The sequence below is a fragment of the Bombina bombina genome, chromosome 4 (assembly GCF_027579735.1).
Source record: "Bombina bombina isolate aBomBom1 chromosome 4, aBomBom1.pri, whole genome shotgun sequence".
Taxonomy (NCBI): domain Eukaryota; kingdom Metazoa; phylum Chordata; class Amphibia; order Anura; family Bombinatoridae; genus Bombina; species Bombina bombina.
The window spans coordinates 1,149,080,601-1,149,098,983 of record NC_069502.1 but is presented as its reverse complement, the minus strand read 5'-3'; the positions used below and the strand labels follow the sequence as shown (position 1 = coordinate 1,149,098,983).

The 18,383-nt window shown below is 35.8% G+C and overlaps 1 protein-coding gene across 1 annotated transcript in view; it reads left to right on the top strand.

Moving 5' to 3' along the window:
• The window catches only part of LOC128658245 (sushi domain-containing protein 4), a 399,617-nt gene that overhangs the window by 103,948 nt on the left and 277,286 nt on the right, over nucleotides 1–18,383 (top strand). Inside the window, exon 3 of the mRNA XM_053712782.1 lies at nucleotides 16,218–16,397. Coding sequence (XP_053568757.1) covers nucleotides 16,218–16,397 — 180 coding nt within the window. The remainder of the gene's footprint in view (nucleotides 1–16,217; nucleotides 16,398–18,383) is intronic.

The following is an 18,383-nucleotide window of genomic DNA, read 5'->3' as shown; positions in this document are numbered from 1 at the left end:
TACACACTCTTAATAATCAAGCGTTTTGTGAGCATCAAGATATTATATGTTCATTAACTCCTGTAACACTTAATGAAAGTACTTAAACCATCAAGTGGAAAGTACTAGTGCCCTTGTATATTGAGTGGGTAACTATGATAACGTTATTGAAATGCAGGAGTGAATAAACACTATAAAGTATGGTGTAAAATAATTCCCCTTTATATGTTCTATTAATCAAAACATGAAACAAAGGAAACTTATAGACCTCTACCCTTTTAGTAACTAATTTAATTGGATCTATATTTAAGCATTACCGCAAACTATAGAGTAAATATATTCATCTTGAAGCATACTCAAAACGTGCATATGCTAATGAATATTCTAATGTACTCAGAAATAGTAGCATAGTGCATAAAGCCAGATACAGTACATTAATATTGTTGTTCAAGCTGTACTTGACAGGACACACATCATCACTGCTTTTGCACCTTTATATGTTTTCATTATATTTTCATTTAAATAACTATATAAACATCCAATAATATCCGAATATTTTAAAACTTATAACCTGATCAACCTTTTCACCCTTTTGGCCTAAACTGTGGTGCTAGTTCACTTCTCTTAATAATATGACCGTCAGTCCTCTGGACACAACTTAATAGCTGTTGAGCCCGTCAATCCCATCTTTTAACACCTGGCTCTAAGGAACCCCTTGCCCCTAGAAGCCCTACACATGCTCTCTCCCCCCGTGGAGAGGCACCAATTTCCCCCCTTTCTAGTTGACCATATTTATTAACACGTGTAAAGAACTAGCAACCCTGCCAACGACTGGCCTGATACCATCAGTCCAGTCCTGCCGACCTCCTCAGTGTCTCCTTAAAATTCAGAATAAACAGCTGCAAGCAACCGAACTGGATCCCACTCTGCCCTCCACACCTGCCTGGGAACAATATCGGACAACACAATCCTTATCCTGGGATACAAATCCTGCAATCTCCCCAAATCCCTCTTAATTTTCCAGACCAGTTCCTGCTGGGACATAAAACCTAAGTCATTTCCCCCACCATGAAGTACCAACACATCTGGGTATTGAAATTGCTTGCAATAATCCAGCACCAGCAACAACACCCTTTCCCATCTAAGACCCCTGACCTAAACCATTTTACCTCCCAATCATTTGCAGGGAAACCTAACAATAAACCGTCCTACTTCATTGCAGCCGCTCTCATTGCCCAATAAACAAATGAATGTCCAACAACCCATATCCTTCTCATACCTAGAACACCGAAAGAAACACACAAAATGGTAAACGCTCAACTCAGCCTGAACATTAAAACAATACTTATTAGATATCCACCTCCCAATATGCTTTACTGTCCTCTCACTCAGACACCATAAAGACGCCTCTGTAGCTGCCCCAATCCTAAATGAATGTTACCCGAACACTGAGGGTCCCACTCCCAAACACCCCAGGGCCTTAAATAACACTGCCCTAAACTGTAATTGGGCCAGGAAAGAACCATTCATGTGAATAAACAAAAAGCCCCTCACTGGAGGCCGTAACAACAGAAATTCATCCAAACTCCTACACGTGCACACTTCCCCATAATTTGCAAACAGTACAATAGTGCTCCCTCTTCCAATCTGATCCGTCTTACTCCTCCTCAACAAAATATCAACCCTAGCCACAGATACAGACACGTGCTCCACCAACAAACCCTGGGAGAAACTTTGCTCTTGCATACCAACTCAGAGATTCGGAAGGCCCAGAAAAAGGCTAGTATAAAAACTGCCCTAAAAAGACTGATCTCAAACTGAGACGAGCACACTTTAGGTAAAACTTTGCAAATACTTATCAGCAGGGAAAAAGTAATGGGCCGTCTGCCATCTGAGCCCTTGACCTTCTTCTTTAAGCCTTTATGCGCTTGCCTCACACAAAAAACTTTTGTCACATCCGTAACCTCCTGGGTATGTGACAAGTCAAGATTCCTAGACCTTCTCCCTTCTGGCTCTGGAATCTCGGAAAGCCGACCAGCCCCACCAACAGCTGCACAACTTCCCGTCATTCCCAGCTGCTGCGGCTGCCATGCACGATTCTGCAAGACAAGGAATCCCGGAAAGCCGACCAGCCCCACCAACAGCCGCGCAACTTCCTGTCGATCCCGGGTGCTGCGGCTGCCATGTATGATTCTGCAAGACAAGGACACGTGAACCCCTTTCCACCACAACAAAGCTTTCGCTGTTATCCCCAACTAGGTTGGGTACTCCAACAGTGGCATTACTCCTAACCCTCTTAGGCCCTGTACCTCCCACACCCCCAGGCCATAACTCTTTTTCTCCTGCAAGTTCTGCCCCAAGCAGTACTTACCCCTCCAAGTGACTTACCAGGCCATCCCAAAGAAAGATTAATGCCTTTAGCCACCACCCGCCTTATCCCATGTGACCATCTGACCCCGGCAACAACCGTGGACCGTACTCACCAGCGCCTCCCGACCTCCATGACCTGTACGCTCCCCCTGGGAAATGCCGTCATCCGGATCCAGACATATGGACTTGGTCCAAGAGCCTTGCAGGCCAGAGAAATCCATTTCTCTGCCGTCATTCCTCATGTCCCTGCGGTCCCGGTGACGCAGTGACCCTTAACTCTGCAACAGATAAACCTACACATGAGGTAACAATAACAGAACCACCAGCCCCTTGGGATAAAACAGGTACTTTAGACTAGATTAGGGGGCCACCCCTGCACTCTAGAGGGACAATCCCTATGTATCCCAGGAAAATTAAACCTCCCAGCTGGCCTGTCCTCCTTAGGAGTTTAAGGGACAAATTCCTCATCAGATGGGGCCAAGTACAGGGACATGTCCCCTAAATTTTCATCCATGTCAATATCCCCCACCTCCCCTTCATCCACTAATATACAATCCTCATCTCCCATACCCACCCTTAAGGTTACATTGCTCCCCTGAACCTCTCTGGCCTCCTCACCTAACCAAGACCCATCTTCTTCCAATTGGGCATCCGCCTCCCACCCATCCCCTTCATATTTGCTCCCAATCTGACTCCCCAGTGCCTTAGAGATCTCAGGCCCATCCAGACTGTCATACCCCTCCAGTCTCCATTGCCTTAAGACTCCTCCCCTCTGACCATCAGGCCCAGCCAGGCCATGCACCGCCACCTGCACGACATCTTACCCCTCCACCGTCGCTCCACTCTTCTTCCTGCTGGAACTAACATTCCGCCTCCTAGAGACCTTGGTTCCTCTCACCACTTAAGGGCTCAACCACTGAGGCGGCCTGGATCTCCGCGGCGGACGACTCCACACTGAAGGCACCTCCCAGTCTGCATCCTCAGGTTGTTCAGCCAGCAACAGACGAATCCTGTCTTCCAGCCAGGTAGGATCTTTGTCCACCGCAGCATCCCTTAGCCAAGCTAAAAGCTCCTCAACTGCCGCCATAACGGAACTGAGCGGAAAAAGACACGCAGCACCATGTAACAGATTTCTTCACACAATCTTCTGTCAGAAATTGACTGCTTCTTTTCCCACTCAGATCCCTTTTATACTGGAGCCTAGTTACTCCAACCCCATCACCACTCCACCAACTCTGGGGCTTTTTCCTCCCACAGGTCAAGATTCCCTCTAGCCAGCTCCGCCCGCTTCCAGGGACATACCATATTCTTAGAATATAACAAGAAAGTTAAGAATACTTCAGACATGTACAAGGAACACTGCTGTTCATCCAACTTGCAAAGGCTGAGAGTATAATTTTACAATACACTTTGAATTTTGTACTTTTGGTACAATTTTAACATTATATTTTGAAATGACATTAAATTAATTTTACGGTCTACATTATGTATATATTTTTCCTGTGTCTTTTAAAGGTGTATGAACCCCATTTTTTTTCTAAAGACACAATATATGTTCCTCACTACTGCATGAGTAACTCATAACTGTCCAGGAAAAGATGGCTGAAGTGGGAATCCTAGGCCCGTAGTTACAACTGTTTTAAGGATAACACCATAATCTGTACATTCCTAAAACTATATGTTCTATAACTAACAGCTTCATGGTGCCTTTTTATAGTTTTCTCCATTTAATATAAACTTCAGCGAATTCAGTAAAGAAGGTTTTTTTCTTTTCTTTTTTATAATAGAACAATTTATTTATGTCTGCAATACTTGAATTCTATTTATGAGACATTATGCGAGGTTATTCAGCAAGGTTTATTGATGTGGAGACAGAGCAAAAACCCCTATATCAGATTGTGTAAAAGGACAGTCATGTACATTAACTCTTCTCAGCTATACATTGTGACCTCTGCTTTGTATGGATTCCATGTCCAATCATCTATTGCAGAGCTTAATCCACTCTGTCACACATCTGGTACAAACTCATTTATTCAGTCTCTGGCTGACTATATGGTAGAGTTCTTAACCTATTAAGGGCCAGATTACGAGTGAAGCACTCGCATGCTAATTGCGCTAGAAGTAAACATTTTACGCAGTAAAAATGAAAGTAAAAATTTTATTGCCCACACGCTAACCCGATGTGAGAAAAAAGCCGAAATTAGAATATCGAGCAGGGAAAAACACCTAACACCCTACTCACGCGCTAACCCATTCCAATGTTCCTCACATAGAAGAATATGTTTTATTTATTCATAAATACATATTTCTACATATATCTGATGCTAATTTGGTACAATATATATCTATACCTATATATATATATATATATATATATATATATATATATATACAGTTGCAAGAAAAAGTATGTGAACCCTTTGGAATGATATGGATTTCTGCACAAATTAGTCATAAAATGTGATCTGATCATCATCTAAGTAACAACAATAGACAATCACAGTCTGCTTAAACTAATAACACACAAAGAATGAAATGTTGCCATGTTTTTATTGAACACACCATGTAAACATTCACAGTGCAGTTGGAAAAAGTATGTGAACCCCTAGACTAATGACATCTCCAAGAGCTAATTGGAGTCAGCTGTCAGCCAACTGGAGTCCAATCAATGAGATGAGATTGGAGGTGTTAGTTACAGCTGCCCTGCCCTATAAAAAACACATACCAGTTCTGGGTTTGCTTTTCACAAGAAGCATTGCCTGATGTGAATGATGTCTCGCACAAAAGAGCTCTCAGAAGACCTACGATTAAGAATTGTTGACTTACATAAAGCTGGAAAGGGTTATAAAAGTATCTCCAAAAGCCTTGCTGTTCATCAGTCCACGGTAAGACAAATTGTCTATAAATGGAGAAAGTTCAGCACTGCTGCTACTCTCCCTAGAAGTGGCCGTCCTGTAAAGATGACTGCAAGAGCACAGCGCAGACTGCTCAATGAGGTGAAGAAGAATCCTAGAGTGTTAGCTAAAGACTTACAAAAGTCACTGTCAAATGCTAAAATCCCTGTTAGCGAATCTACAATACGTAAAACAATAAACAAGAATGGATTTCATGGGAGGATACCACAGAGGAAGCCACTGCTGTCCAAACAAAACATTGCTGCATGTTTACAGTTTGCACAAGAGCACCTGGATGTTCCACAGCAGTACTGGCAAAATATTCTGTGGAGAGATGAAACCAAAGTTGAGTTGTTTGGAAGAAACACACAACACTATATGTGGTGAAAAAGAGGCACAGCACACCAACATCAAAACCTCATCCCAACTGTGAAGTATGGTGGTGGGGCATCATGGTTTGGGGCTGCTTTGCTGTGTCAGGGCCTGGACAGATTGCTATCATTGAAGGAAAAATGAATTCCCAAGTTTATCAAGACATTGTGCAGGAGAACTTAAGGCCATCTGTCTATCAGCTGAAGCTCAACAGAAGATGGGTGTTGCAACAGGACAATGACCCAAAGCATAGAAGTAAACCAACAACAGAATGGCTTATACAGAAGAAAATACACCTTCTGAAGTGGCCCAGTCAGAGTCCTGACCTCAACCCGATTGAGATGCTGTGACATGACCTCAAGAAAACGATTCACACCAGACATCCCAAGAATATTGCTGAACTGAAACAGTTCTGTAAAGAGGAATGGTCAAGAATTACTCCTGACTGTTGGGCACGTCTGATCTGCAACTACAGGAAATGTTTGGTTGAAGTTATTGCTGCCAAAGGAGGTTCAACCAGTTATTAAATCCAAGGGTTCACATACTTTTTCCACCTGCACTGTGAATGTTTACATGGTGTGTTCAATAAAAACATGGCAACATTTCATTCTTTGTGTGTTATTAGTTTAAGCAGACTGTGATTGTCTATTGTTGTGACTTAGATGATGATCGGATCACATTTTATGACCAATTTGTGCAGAAATCCATATCATTCCAAAGGGTTCACATACTTTTTCTTGCAACTGTATATATATATATATATATATATATATATATATATATATATATATATATATATATATATATAAAATAAGTGCATTGGAGCCCTTTGCTGTGTATTCACAGTGTAACACTTTATTAAATATGAATATTGCATAAATATGCTTTTACACGTTTTCATCTACTTGACAGCAAAGGGCTCCAATGCATTTATATATATATGTCTATATATGTGTACATATATATTTTAGGTATTTATATGTGTATATATGTCTGTAAATTCATATATACACATATAGATATAATACATATATACACATATAGATATAATACATATATACACATATAGATATAATACATATATACACATATAGATATAATACATATATACACATATAGATATAATGCATATATACACATATAGATATAATACATATATACACATATAGATATAATACATATATACACATATAGGTATAACATATATATGCACATATAGGTATAATACATATACACATATAGATATAATACATATATACACATATAGATATAATACATATATACACATATAGATATAATGCATATATACACATATAGATATAATACATATATACACATATAGATATAATACATATATACACATATAGATATAATACATATACACATATAGATATAATGCATATATACACATATAGATATAATACATATATACACATATAGATATAATACATATATACACATATAGATATAATACATATACACATATAGATATAATACATATATACACATAGATATAATACATATATACACATATAGATATAATACATATATATAAATATAGATATAATACATATATACACATATAGATATAATACATATATAAACATATAGATATAATACATATATACATATAGATATAATACATATATACACATATAGATATAATACATATATACACATATAGATATAATACATATATACACATATAGATATAATACATATATACACATATAGATATAATACATATATACACATATAGATATAATACATATACACATATAGATATAATACATATATATACATATAGATATAATACATATATACACATATAGATATAATACATATACACATATAGATATAATACATATACACATATAGATATAATACATATATACACATATAGATATAATACATATATACACATATAGATATAATACATATATATATATACATATAGATATAATACATATATACACATATAAATATAATACATATATACACATATAGTTATAATACATATACACATATAGATATAATACATATATACACATATAGATATAATACATATATACACATATAGATATAATACATATACACATATAGATATAATACATATATACACATATAGATATAATACATATATACACATATAGATATAATACATATATACATATATATATAATACATATATACACATATAGATATAATACATATACACATATAGATATAATACATATATACACATATAGATATAATACATATATACACATATAGATATAATACATATACACATATATATATAATACATATATACACATATAGATATAATACATATACACATATATATATATAATAAATATACACATATAGATATAATACATATACACATATAGATATAATGCATATATACACATATAGATATAATACATATATATACATATAGATATAATGCATATATACACATATAGATATAATACATATATACACATATAGATATAATACATATATACACATATAGATATAATACATATATACACATATAGATATAATACATATACACATATAGATATAATACATATATATACATATAGATATAATACATATATACACATATAGATATAATACATATACACATATAGATATAATACATATACACATATAGATATAATACATATATACACATATAGATATAATACATATACACATATAGATATAATACATATACACATATAGATATAATACATATATACACATATAGATATAATACATATATACACATATAGATATAATACATATATATATATACATATAGATATAATACATATATACACATATAAATATAATACATATATACACATATAGTTATAATACATATACACATATAGATATAATACATATATACACATATAGATATAATACATATATACACATATAGATATAATGCATATACACATATAGATATAATACATATATACACATATAGATATAATACATATATACACATATAGATATAATACATATATGCACATATAGATATAATACATATATACACATATAGATATAATACATATATACACATATAGATATAATACATATATACACATATAGATATAATACATATATACACATATAGATATAATACATATACACATATAGATATAATACATATATACACATATAGATATAATACATATATACACATATAGATATAATACATATATACACATATAGATATAATACATATACACATATATATATAATACATATATACACATATAGATATAATACATATACACATATAGATATAATACATATATACACATATAGATATAATACATATACACATATAGATATAATACATATATACACATATAGATATAATACATATATACACATATAGATATAATACATATATACACATATAGATATAATACATATACACATATATATATAATACATATATACACATATAGATATAATACATATACACATATATATATAATACATATATACACATATAGATATAATACATATACACATATATATATATATAATACATATATACACATATAGATATAATGCATATATACACATATAGATATAATACATATATACACATATAGATATAATACATATACACATATAGATATAATACATATATACACATATAGATATAATGCATATATACACATATATATAATACATATATACACATATAGATATAATACATATATACACATATAGATATAATACATATATACACATATAGAGATAATATATATATATACACATAAAGATATAATACATATATACACATATAGATATCATACATATACACATATAGATATAATACATATATACACATATAGATATAATACATATATACACATATAGATATAATACATATACACATATAGATATAATAACACTATCACTAGCAGTACACCAAAAAAGGACCTACCACTACGCTATCCAAGCAGGATAAAAAAGACTATACAGAAGAAGTAGGATCAGTAATACATTTATCGGATATCACTCTCACTAAGTCACAGATTAGTTTATTAAATAAAGGATTATCCTTTGCACCCTCCACCCACTTTGATTTGTTTTCCACTATTCTGGATGTAAATGCCCTGGTGAGAAAAATTACACTACACAAACATTTTTCACAAATCACATACACAGATTATGAACAAGCGAATAATTCACTTTCAGCAGACACAGTACAAAACACTTTTGACTCCATAGGCCTACAATTCAGAGACTTATGTGACTTACACACACTCACTTCACTTCAAGTCACAACACTTAGAGAGGCTAGTATTCACAATATAGCCTCCACACCTAAATTTTCACCACACATTAAATCCCACTTCTACCCAGTCCACAGTAGAAGTGAAGCAATAGAGATGTTCCAAAATCTAGTAGAGTCTGAACTTACCAGTTTACACTCTTCTCTAGAGAACACCACCAATACTGCCATTAACCATACAAGAAAACATAATCTATCTATCAATGAACAATCTGCACTTAAATCACTCAGCATCAACAAGGATATAGTGATCACCCCGGTGGATAAAGGGGGGGCTGTGGTAATCCTCAACACTGAGGATTACAAAAGAGAAGTATATAGACAACTTAATGACAGTGAGACATACCTTAAATTGACTTACAACCCAACCCATAAATTTAAACAACAACTCTGCACCCTGTTAGATTCAGCAGTGGAAGATGGATTCTTAACCCAAGAAATAGCCACCTACTGTCTAGTAGAACATCCCACCATCCCCACCTTTCGCACAGTACCTAAAATACATAAAACTCTTGTTGATACACCTGGCAGACCAATAGTAGCCAGTAGAGGTTCACTGTGCGAGAGGGTGGGGAATTGGCTAGACAATGTGCTACAACCCATAGTCAAGTCCTTACCTGGGTACATACGTGACAGCACACACTTGATACAACAAATTCAAGAAATCACTTGGCTAGACAACTACACTTGACTATCCATAGATGTCTCAGCCCTCTATTCTAGTATCCCCCATGAGGAAGGCCTCAAAGCTTTAACATACATGTTAAGAAGACACACTAGTTACTCAGAGGAATTTATCACTTTTCTTGAGGAACTCACTAGATTTCTTCTTACACACAACTACTTTGTCTTCGAGGGCCACTACTACCTCCAGAAATGTGGCACCGCCATGGGGGCCAAGTTTGCCCCCTCATATGCAAATCTGTATATGGGGTACTTCGAACATCTCCATCTTTTTGGGGGGGGGGGCTGGCCCTCGAGGACAAAGTAGTTGTATATGGTAGGTTCATAGACGACCTAATTTTGATTTACAAGAAAAATACAGAACTCACAATTCAGGAGATCATTGATCACTTTAATAATAACACACTCAACTTGACATTTACGTATCAAAATAATGATCAGACTATCAATTTTCTAGATCTCACATTAGAACACAATAGTGAGGGTGACATTATAACTAGTACCTTTAGGAAACCTCTCTCAAGAAATACGATACTAAGAGCAGATTCCTGTCATGCCCCCCACACACAAAGAGGCATTCCTAAGGGTCAGTATCTTAGGCTGCGAAGAAACTGTAGTTCTCTTCAGCTATACATTAAACAAGCAGATGAACTCACCAACCGACTAGTAGCTAGAGGATACAAAAGAAGTCTCCTCCTTAAAGTCAAATCTCAAGTAATGAGAATGGACAGGACATTACTATTAAACAATAAAGCAGCAAATAGCACATCCAACAACAACAATAAGGACACAACTAGACCAGCCTTCAAAGAAGACATAAGCTTTGTAACTAGCTATAGTAATCAATTCTACACCATCGTAAGGATTATCAAGAAATATCTACCTGTCCTTAATGGTGACACTACCTTAAGGGAAAAACTACACAAACACATTAGATTTGTAGCCAAAAGAGCACCAACAATACGAGACAAGATTACACATAAGTTTCATAACAAAACCTTACCAACTACCAATTGGCTTACCCCAACTAAAGGTAACTACAGATGTGGTCATGTACCTTGTAAGAGTTGCAAATATATTGACAAAAGTTTCACTTTTACTTCTTCACAGACTCATAAATCATATCCGATTACCACCAGAATGGACTGCACATCTACACACATTATCTATTTAATTACATGCTCATTTTGCCAACAACAATATGTAGGAATCACGACACTCTCTTTAAAAGATCGAATAAGAAGAAGAATTCCATAGAAGAAGAATTCCCTAGAACTCCAGTGGCCAAACACTTTCACACACATGCACAAAAATTGACCCATTTCACATTCAAAGCTATAGAACAAATTATCAGTAATCCGTTAGGGGGAGACAGGAATAAAACGTTATCTAAAAGAGAGGTATACTGGATCTTCATGTTACAAACTAGGGTACCCCAAGGCATGAACAAAAGATATGATGTAAATCTATATATAGAGTAAACAAAATTCTTCCTACACATATAAACTAGTCGTCATTAGTCTAAAAATCTCCATATAAAAGAAGATAACAAAAGATAGACAAAGATAAAATAAAAAAAATAAAAAGATCCACTAAGAGTTTTAATAATTCTAATGTAAACTAATCCAAACCAGACTGGTCCTTCTCCTAATCATTTAAAGAAAGCTTTGCTTTTAGTCTAATTCACAAAAGTTCTTATTATGTTCACTTATTAGCTATTTCCCCCCCCTTCTCTCCAGTGTAGCCATCCAGTAGCTGGTAAGGTAGATAATACACGCCAGCCTCCCCTTATAGTAATAAACATGTAGTGTCATTCTCCTTCTCTATCTTTTACATAATTACTTTAGAGAGGACCACCATACTGACACCCACCCATCCATCTGTGAAACAGAGTGACACATACTCACTAGCTTTATACCACCTAGGGGCTACATCCAAGCAGTGAAGAGTACACACTTCTTCCCTGCTGAACTAAAAGGAGGCTTAGATATATATAAGTTTATATATACTTCTGCATATGGGATTCTAGTATGTTATTAATAATTTTAACCAATGGATATTATATACAACCAGCTGGGGATCCATTAAGGACCATTAAATGCCTTGCTGTGTCTAGATAGAGTACTAGCTTTGACTAAGGTGTATAACTCAATGTTATGCTTGCTAAAATTGTTTTGTCGCTTTAATTCAACATACGTTATCTTTATAAGTATTAACATACAGATTACAATTTATGCTTAGCATTTGGTTAGCACACAGAAATTGCTTCCAAAAAAACTCCTTTACAACCCCTTCCAGCATAGCAACGGCTGAATTGTATGTATATATATATATATATATATATATATATATATATATATGTGTGTGGAATATTATGTATAACCAAGTACAATATATATAGAAAATTGTTTATTAGCAATCTGTTCTATCAGTCTCTTGCTGAGCGGGGTCTAAATGATTAACTTATGAGTGTTCATCTCACTACTTATCTAATAAATCACCTCACATCACAATAGTTAATGATCCCATGGATCCTGATTGGCCGCTCAAATCTTTAAAAGATCCCGACCAGCAGAGACTGATATCTCTGATGAAGCGCATGTGCCCATGCGCGAACCGCGTTAGATGGAGCTCACCTAGCCTTCAGAAGCCTGTTCTGCAATAAACTCCATTATTGACCTTTGGACTCAGCTTCCTTTTTCCTCATTTCGTAGATATAATACATATAGGCGGCAACAGAAATCAACCCGATCGAATACGATCGGGTTGATTGACACCCCCTGCTAGCGGCCAATTGGCCACAAATCTGCAGGGGGCGGTATTGCACTAGCAGTTCACAAGAACTGCTGGTGCAATGATAAATGCCGAGAGCGTATGCTGTCGACATTTATCGATGTGCAGCGGACATGATCCGTTATATCAGATCATGTCCACTCGCACCATCATAAATATATATATCAAGATAAATTAACTGTTCCTCTTTCTTAGTAATTGTGTGACTGGCTCCAAGATATGATTTAAACACATGGGGGCCACAGATCAATATTGTTTTCTAAGCTTTAAAGGTTGCACATACACTTTTGGTTGTTGATCTAACAAGTAATATATTTCCTAAAAATGTCCAGTGGCACAGACTTAGCTTTAGGTAAGGGTCTCATGGTGCACGTGTATATATAGCCATTTGCTCATTGGCTTATAAAGAAGACTCCTTCAGCGCTATAGGTAAACAGCGACATCTATTTTTTTTAGAAAACAAAAATATAATACACAATTTACTTCCATCATTTAGGTGAAAAGCCCCCCCCCCCCAAAAAAAGACACAATTGTAATGCCTCTTTAATGCTAAAAACCAAAAGAAGAAAAAATCTTTTTCTATCTCTTTCTATGAGATTACAGTGAGAAGTGACCTGCTTGCTGAATATAACAATAGAACACTTGTTTTCAGACATACAAATGCAGCTGAAGCGTTAAAAATAGACCATCAAAAGGGCTTTGTTCGTGATTTTGTACATTTAAAGAATGTTTTAGAATAGCACTCTCATCCTGCATTGTTGGTAAATGTAGCTTTATTTAGGAACCATGAAATCTCGCTTGTGGGACTGCACATATGTACCCTGTATAAATTATTCCAGTATAAACTTGCCATTGATTTCATTTTCATTTGAAGGCCTTGCTTTGAGTACTCGCTGTTCTAGTGTATTAATGTAACAATCCATCTTGCGCTCACCTATAATTGAAAAACCAAAGTTCCTTCTCAGTAATTTTTGAGCCAATTTGTTTGGCTTAAATTGGTAATTTCTGTAGGAAGCTTGTCACGCAATAAAAGAACAGTGACCCAAGAGGAAAGCGAATAAAGGGTGCTCTGCGTGGGCTCTAGATTTTACCTTTGTTGGCCACTGCTGTGTGCAGACAAGAAGCAAATATATTTCTTTTTCATGTAAATAACCACTTTTCCTTGGCTATGTATGTGCTGAAGAACTTATTGAAGCAACTACACAAAACATTTTTTCAACATTTATAATTTTGATAAATTATAAAGCGTCTAAGTTGATTTCTGAAAGGTAATTCAAGCTGTTTCCTTTTTAAGTATGATTTGTAAATAATATATGAAAAATAAAATAAACACAATTACAATTAAAAATATTTTAAAGGGACATGAAACCCAATTTTTTTTCTTTTGGGATTCAGATAGAGCATGCAAATGTTGTCAAATTTGCTTTGTTCTCATGGTATTCTTTGTTGAAGAGATATCTAGATAGGTAGTGTTAACATATCTAGAACACTAGATTGCAGGAAAAAGTGCTACCACCTAGTGCTCTTGAAAAACTGCTGCCATATAGTCCTTACCTATCTGTTTTTCAACAAAGGATACCAAGAAACAAAGAAAATTTGATAATTGAAGTAAATTGGAAAGTTGTTTAAAATTACATACTCTATCTGAATCACAAAATTGGGTTCCATGCCCATTTAAATGCTCCCATTATATTTTGTCTCTAACGATATATACAATTATACTCTCTTCTGTGCTTTAACCAATGAACTAGCACCTGGCGCATACTCTGTTAGAGCTAATTATGTATAAAACAGGATTTTAAAGATTTTATAATGTGACCTTTATATTTTATAGTTTATATTTCTATCAATTAGAAGTGCTGGATTGGGGTTTCCACATTATTAACCATTCTAATCCGTATGGTTTAAAAGGACGTAAAAGAGCGAAAAAAAACATGTTCTTATGGTCAATTTATTATTGTACTGTTGCTTGCATATAACTATGTGCTTAACCCCTGCTAATTGATTAAACACATAGTTAAAGTCAGCTCCAGAGCAGCAATGCATTACTGGGAGCTAGATGAACACATCTGATGAGCCAATGACAAGAGGCATATGTGTATTGTCACTAATCACCAGCTAGCTCCCAGTAGTGCATTGCTGCTCCTGAGCCTTTTCAACAAAGGATACTAATAGAACAAAGTCAATTTAATAAAGAAGTAGATTGATAAAGTCTCTTAAAATTGCATGAAAGTTTAATATTGAGTTCAATGTCCCTTTAATTAAAAATTAAAGCTATAAGATAAATTACCCTTTTAAACTACAAAACTTTTAAACCAGTAAAATGTATTAATAACATTGTTCTGACATAATTAAAAATGTAATTATAAAATTATAGTGAAAAACATTTAAACACATGAATTAGTTATCAGCAGCACTGAATGATTTAACCACCATGTTTAGTTTTGCAATGGCCGCTGGTATTTGGCCTCCACTCTTGTGTAGAAACTCCCATGAATCCCCCTTTGAATTATCTGAGGAAACTCAATTGCTGAGTTTTCTTGATATCTTTTTCTTATGTTGGTGGGTATTGACAGAACCTCTAAGTGATTAGAATACATAGAAAATAACCCCCCCCCCCCCCAAAAAAAAAAAAAAAATCACACAAGGCACAAGCTAAACATAAACTTTATTAAAGGAACACTAGTCAAAATTAAACTTTCATGATTCAGGTTTTAAAATGTGTGTATATATATATATATATATATATATATATACTGTATATATTGTCTGTGGCTGCTTTCACTAATATATTGTATTGTTTCATTGTTAAGTCACAGATTGCCTTGCTCCCTATGTGAAAGATGCTGATGTTGTCAACAAGACGTACAGAACTGGAGACAAGTTAATGATCAGCTGCCGGGAGGGATTCCAGACTCGCTACCCTGACTTAGACAACATGGCTTCAGTGTGTCAAGATGATGGAACGTGGGATAATCTGCCCACTTGTCAAGGTTTGTTACAATATCACAGCTTATTATATTAGTGATAAGTGCCGCAAACAACACAATGAAAAGACACAAACTTTAAATAAAGAAGTTCAACTTAAAATTGTATTTTCATGGCTCAGATAGAGTGTTTCTATTTAAGAGACATTTTAATTTAGTTCTTTTTAATTTATTTTGTTCTCTTGGCATTGTTTGTTGAAAAGCATATGTAGATAGGCTTAAGAGTGGCAATGCAGTACTGTGAGCTAGCTACTGATTGGCAGCTACAGGCAAATGCCATCATCTAACTTTTAATATTAAAACGCCACAGGGTATATACACAAACTCCCAAAAGATCTCCTAATCTAATCTTAAAGGGATACTGAACCCAATTTTTTTCTTTCGTGATTGTGATAGAGCATGTCATTTTAAGCAACTTTCTAATTTACTCCTATTATCAATTTTTCTTCGTTCTCTTGATATATTCATTTGAAAAAGCAGGAATGTAAGCATAGGGGCCATCCCATATTTGGTTCAGAACCCTGGATAATGCTTGCTGATGGGTGGCTACATTTAGCCACCAATCAGCAAGCGCTACCCAGGTGTGGAACCAAAGATGGGCTGGCTTGTAAGCTTACATTCCTGCTTTTTCAAATAAAGCTACCAAGAGAACGAAGATAAATTGATAATAGGAGTAAATTAGAAAGTTGCTTAAAATGTCATGCTCTATCTGAATCATGAAAGAAAAAAATTGGGTTCAGTATCTCTTTAACTGCATAGAGTATATAGGATAAGGGAGCGCCAAAGAACAAGGCTAAAGTGTCAAAAGTTAAACAAATAGATAGCTACATAAATTTATTAAATAAAAACAATTAAAAACAAATTACAATGTTTAATATATGTGCATGTAGAAATAATAGTATAATGAATGGGCCCAGAAAAAAAACACACAAAGTGAAATGATGAAAAAGGTGAAAAAAATTCCCAAAAAGTGTATAGGCAAATACCTTTTGTGTTTGGTTCAGCTTGCTCCCAGTAGAGCTTTGCTGCTCTGGATCTGACTATAAAGTGTTTAAACCCTTAACGACCGATGTACTCTTTATGTTGTGTGGTAGACTGAGGTGAAGCTGCGTTTGTACTGTATTCCTCACTTCCAGGGGCATAGTTTTGCTGACATCAGCAAGTAATGCGCTATAACCAAGCCCTCATATGATGCTGGTGAGGAGGGAGGGAGGACCATGCCTTCACATGATGCTTGGAAGGGAGAGGGAGGGACCATGCACTTATATGATGCTTGGGAGGGGGGAAGGACCATGCCCTCATATGATGCTTGGGAGGGGGGAGGGACCATGCCCTCATATGATGCTTGGGAGGGCGGAGGGACCATGTCTACATATGATGCTTGGGAGGGGGGAGGGGTGAAGGACCATGCCTACATATGATGCTTGGGAGGGGGGGGGGAGGGACCTTACCCTAATAAGATGCTTGGGAGGGTTGGAGGGACCATGCCCTCATATGATGCTTAAAAGCGGGGAGGGACCATGCCCTCATATGATGCTTTAGAGTGGGGAGGAACCATGCCTACATATGATGCTTGGGAGGGACCTTGCCCTCATATGTTGCTTGGGAGGAAGGGAGGGACCATGCACTCATATGATGCTTGAGAGGGAGGGAAGGGAGGGACCATGCCATCATATGATGCTGGGGAGGGAGGAACCATGCCCTCATATGATGCTTGAGAGGGAGGGACCATACCCTCATATGATGCTGGGGAAGGCGGGACCATGCCCTCATATGGTGCTTGGGAGGGGGGAGGGAGGGACCATGCCCTCATATGATGCTTAGGAGTGGGGAGGGAGGGCCATGCCCTCATATGATGCTTGTCAGGGAGGGAGAGTGAAGGACCATGCCCTCATATGATGCTTGAGAGTTGTAACACACCTGCCACCTCCACTCCACTTGTTCTCGCTGCTTCCTCTCCGCTCGGCTGTTGCTATGGCCACTTGTGGTTGT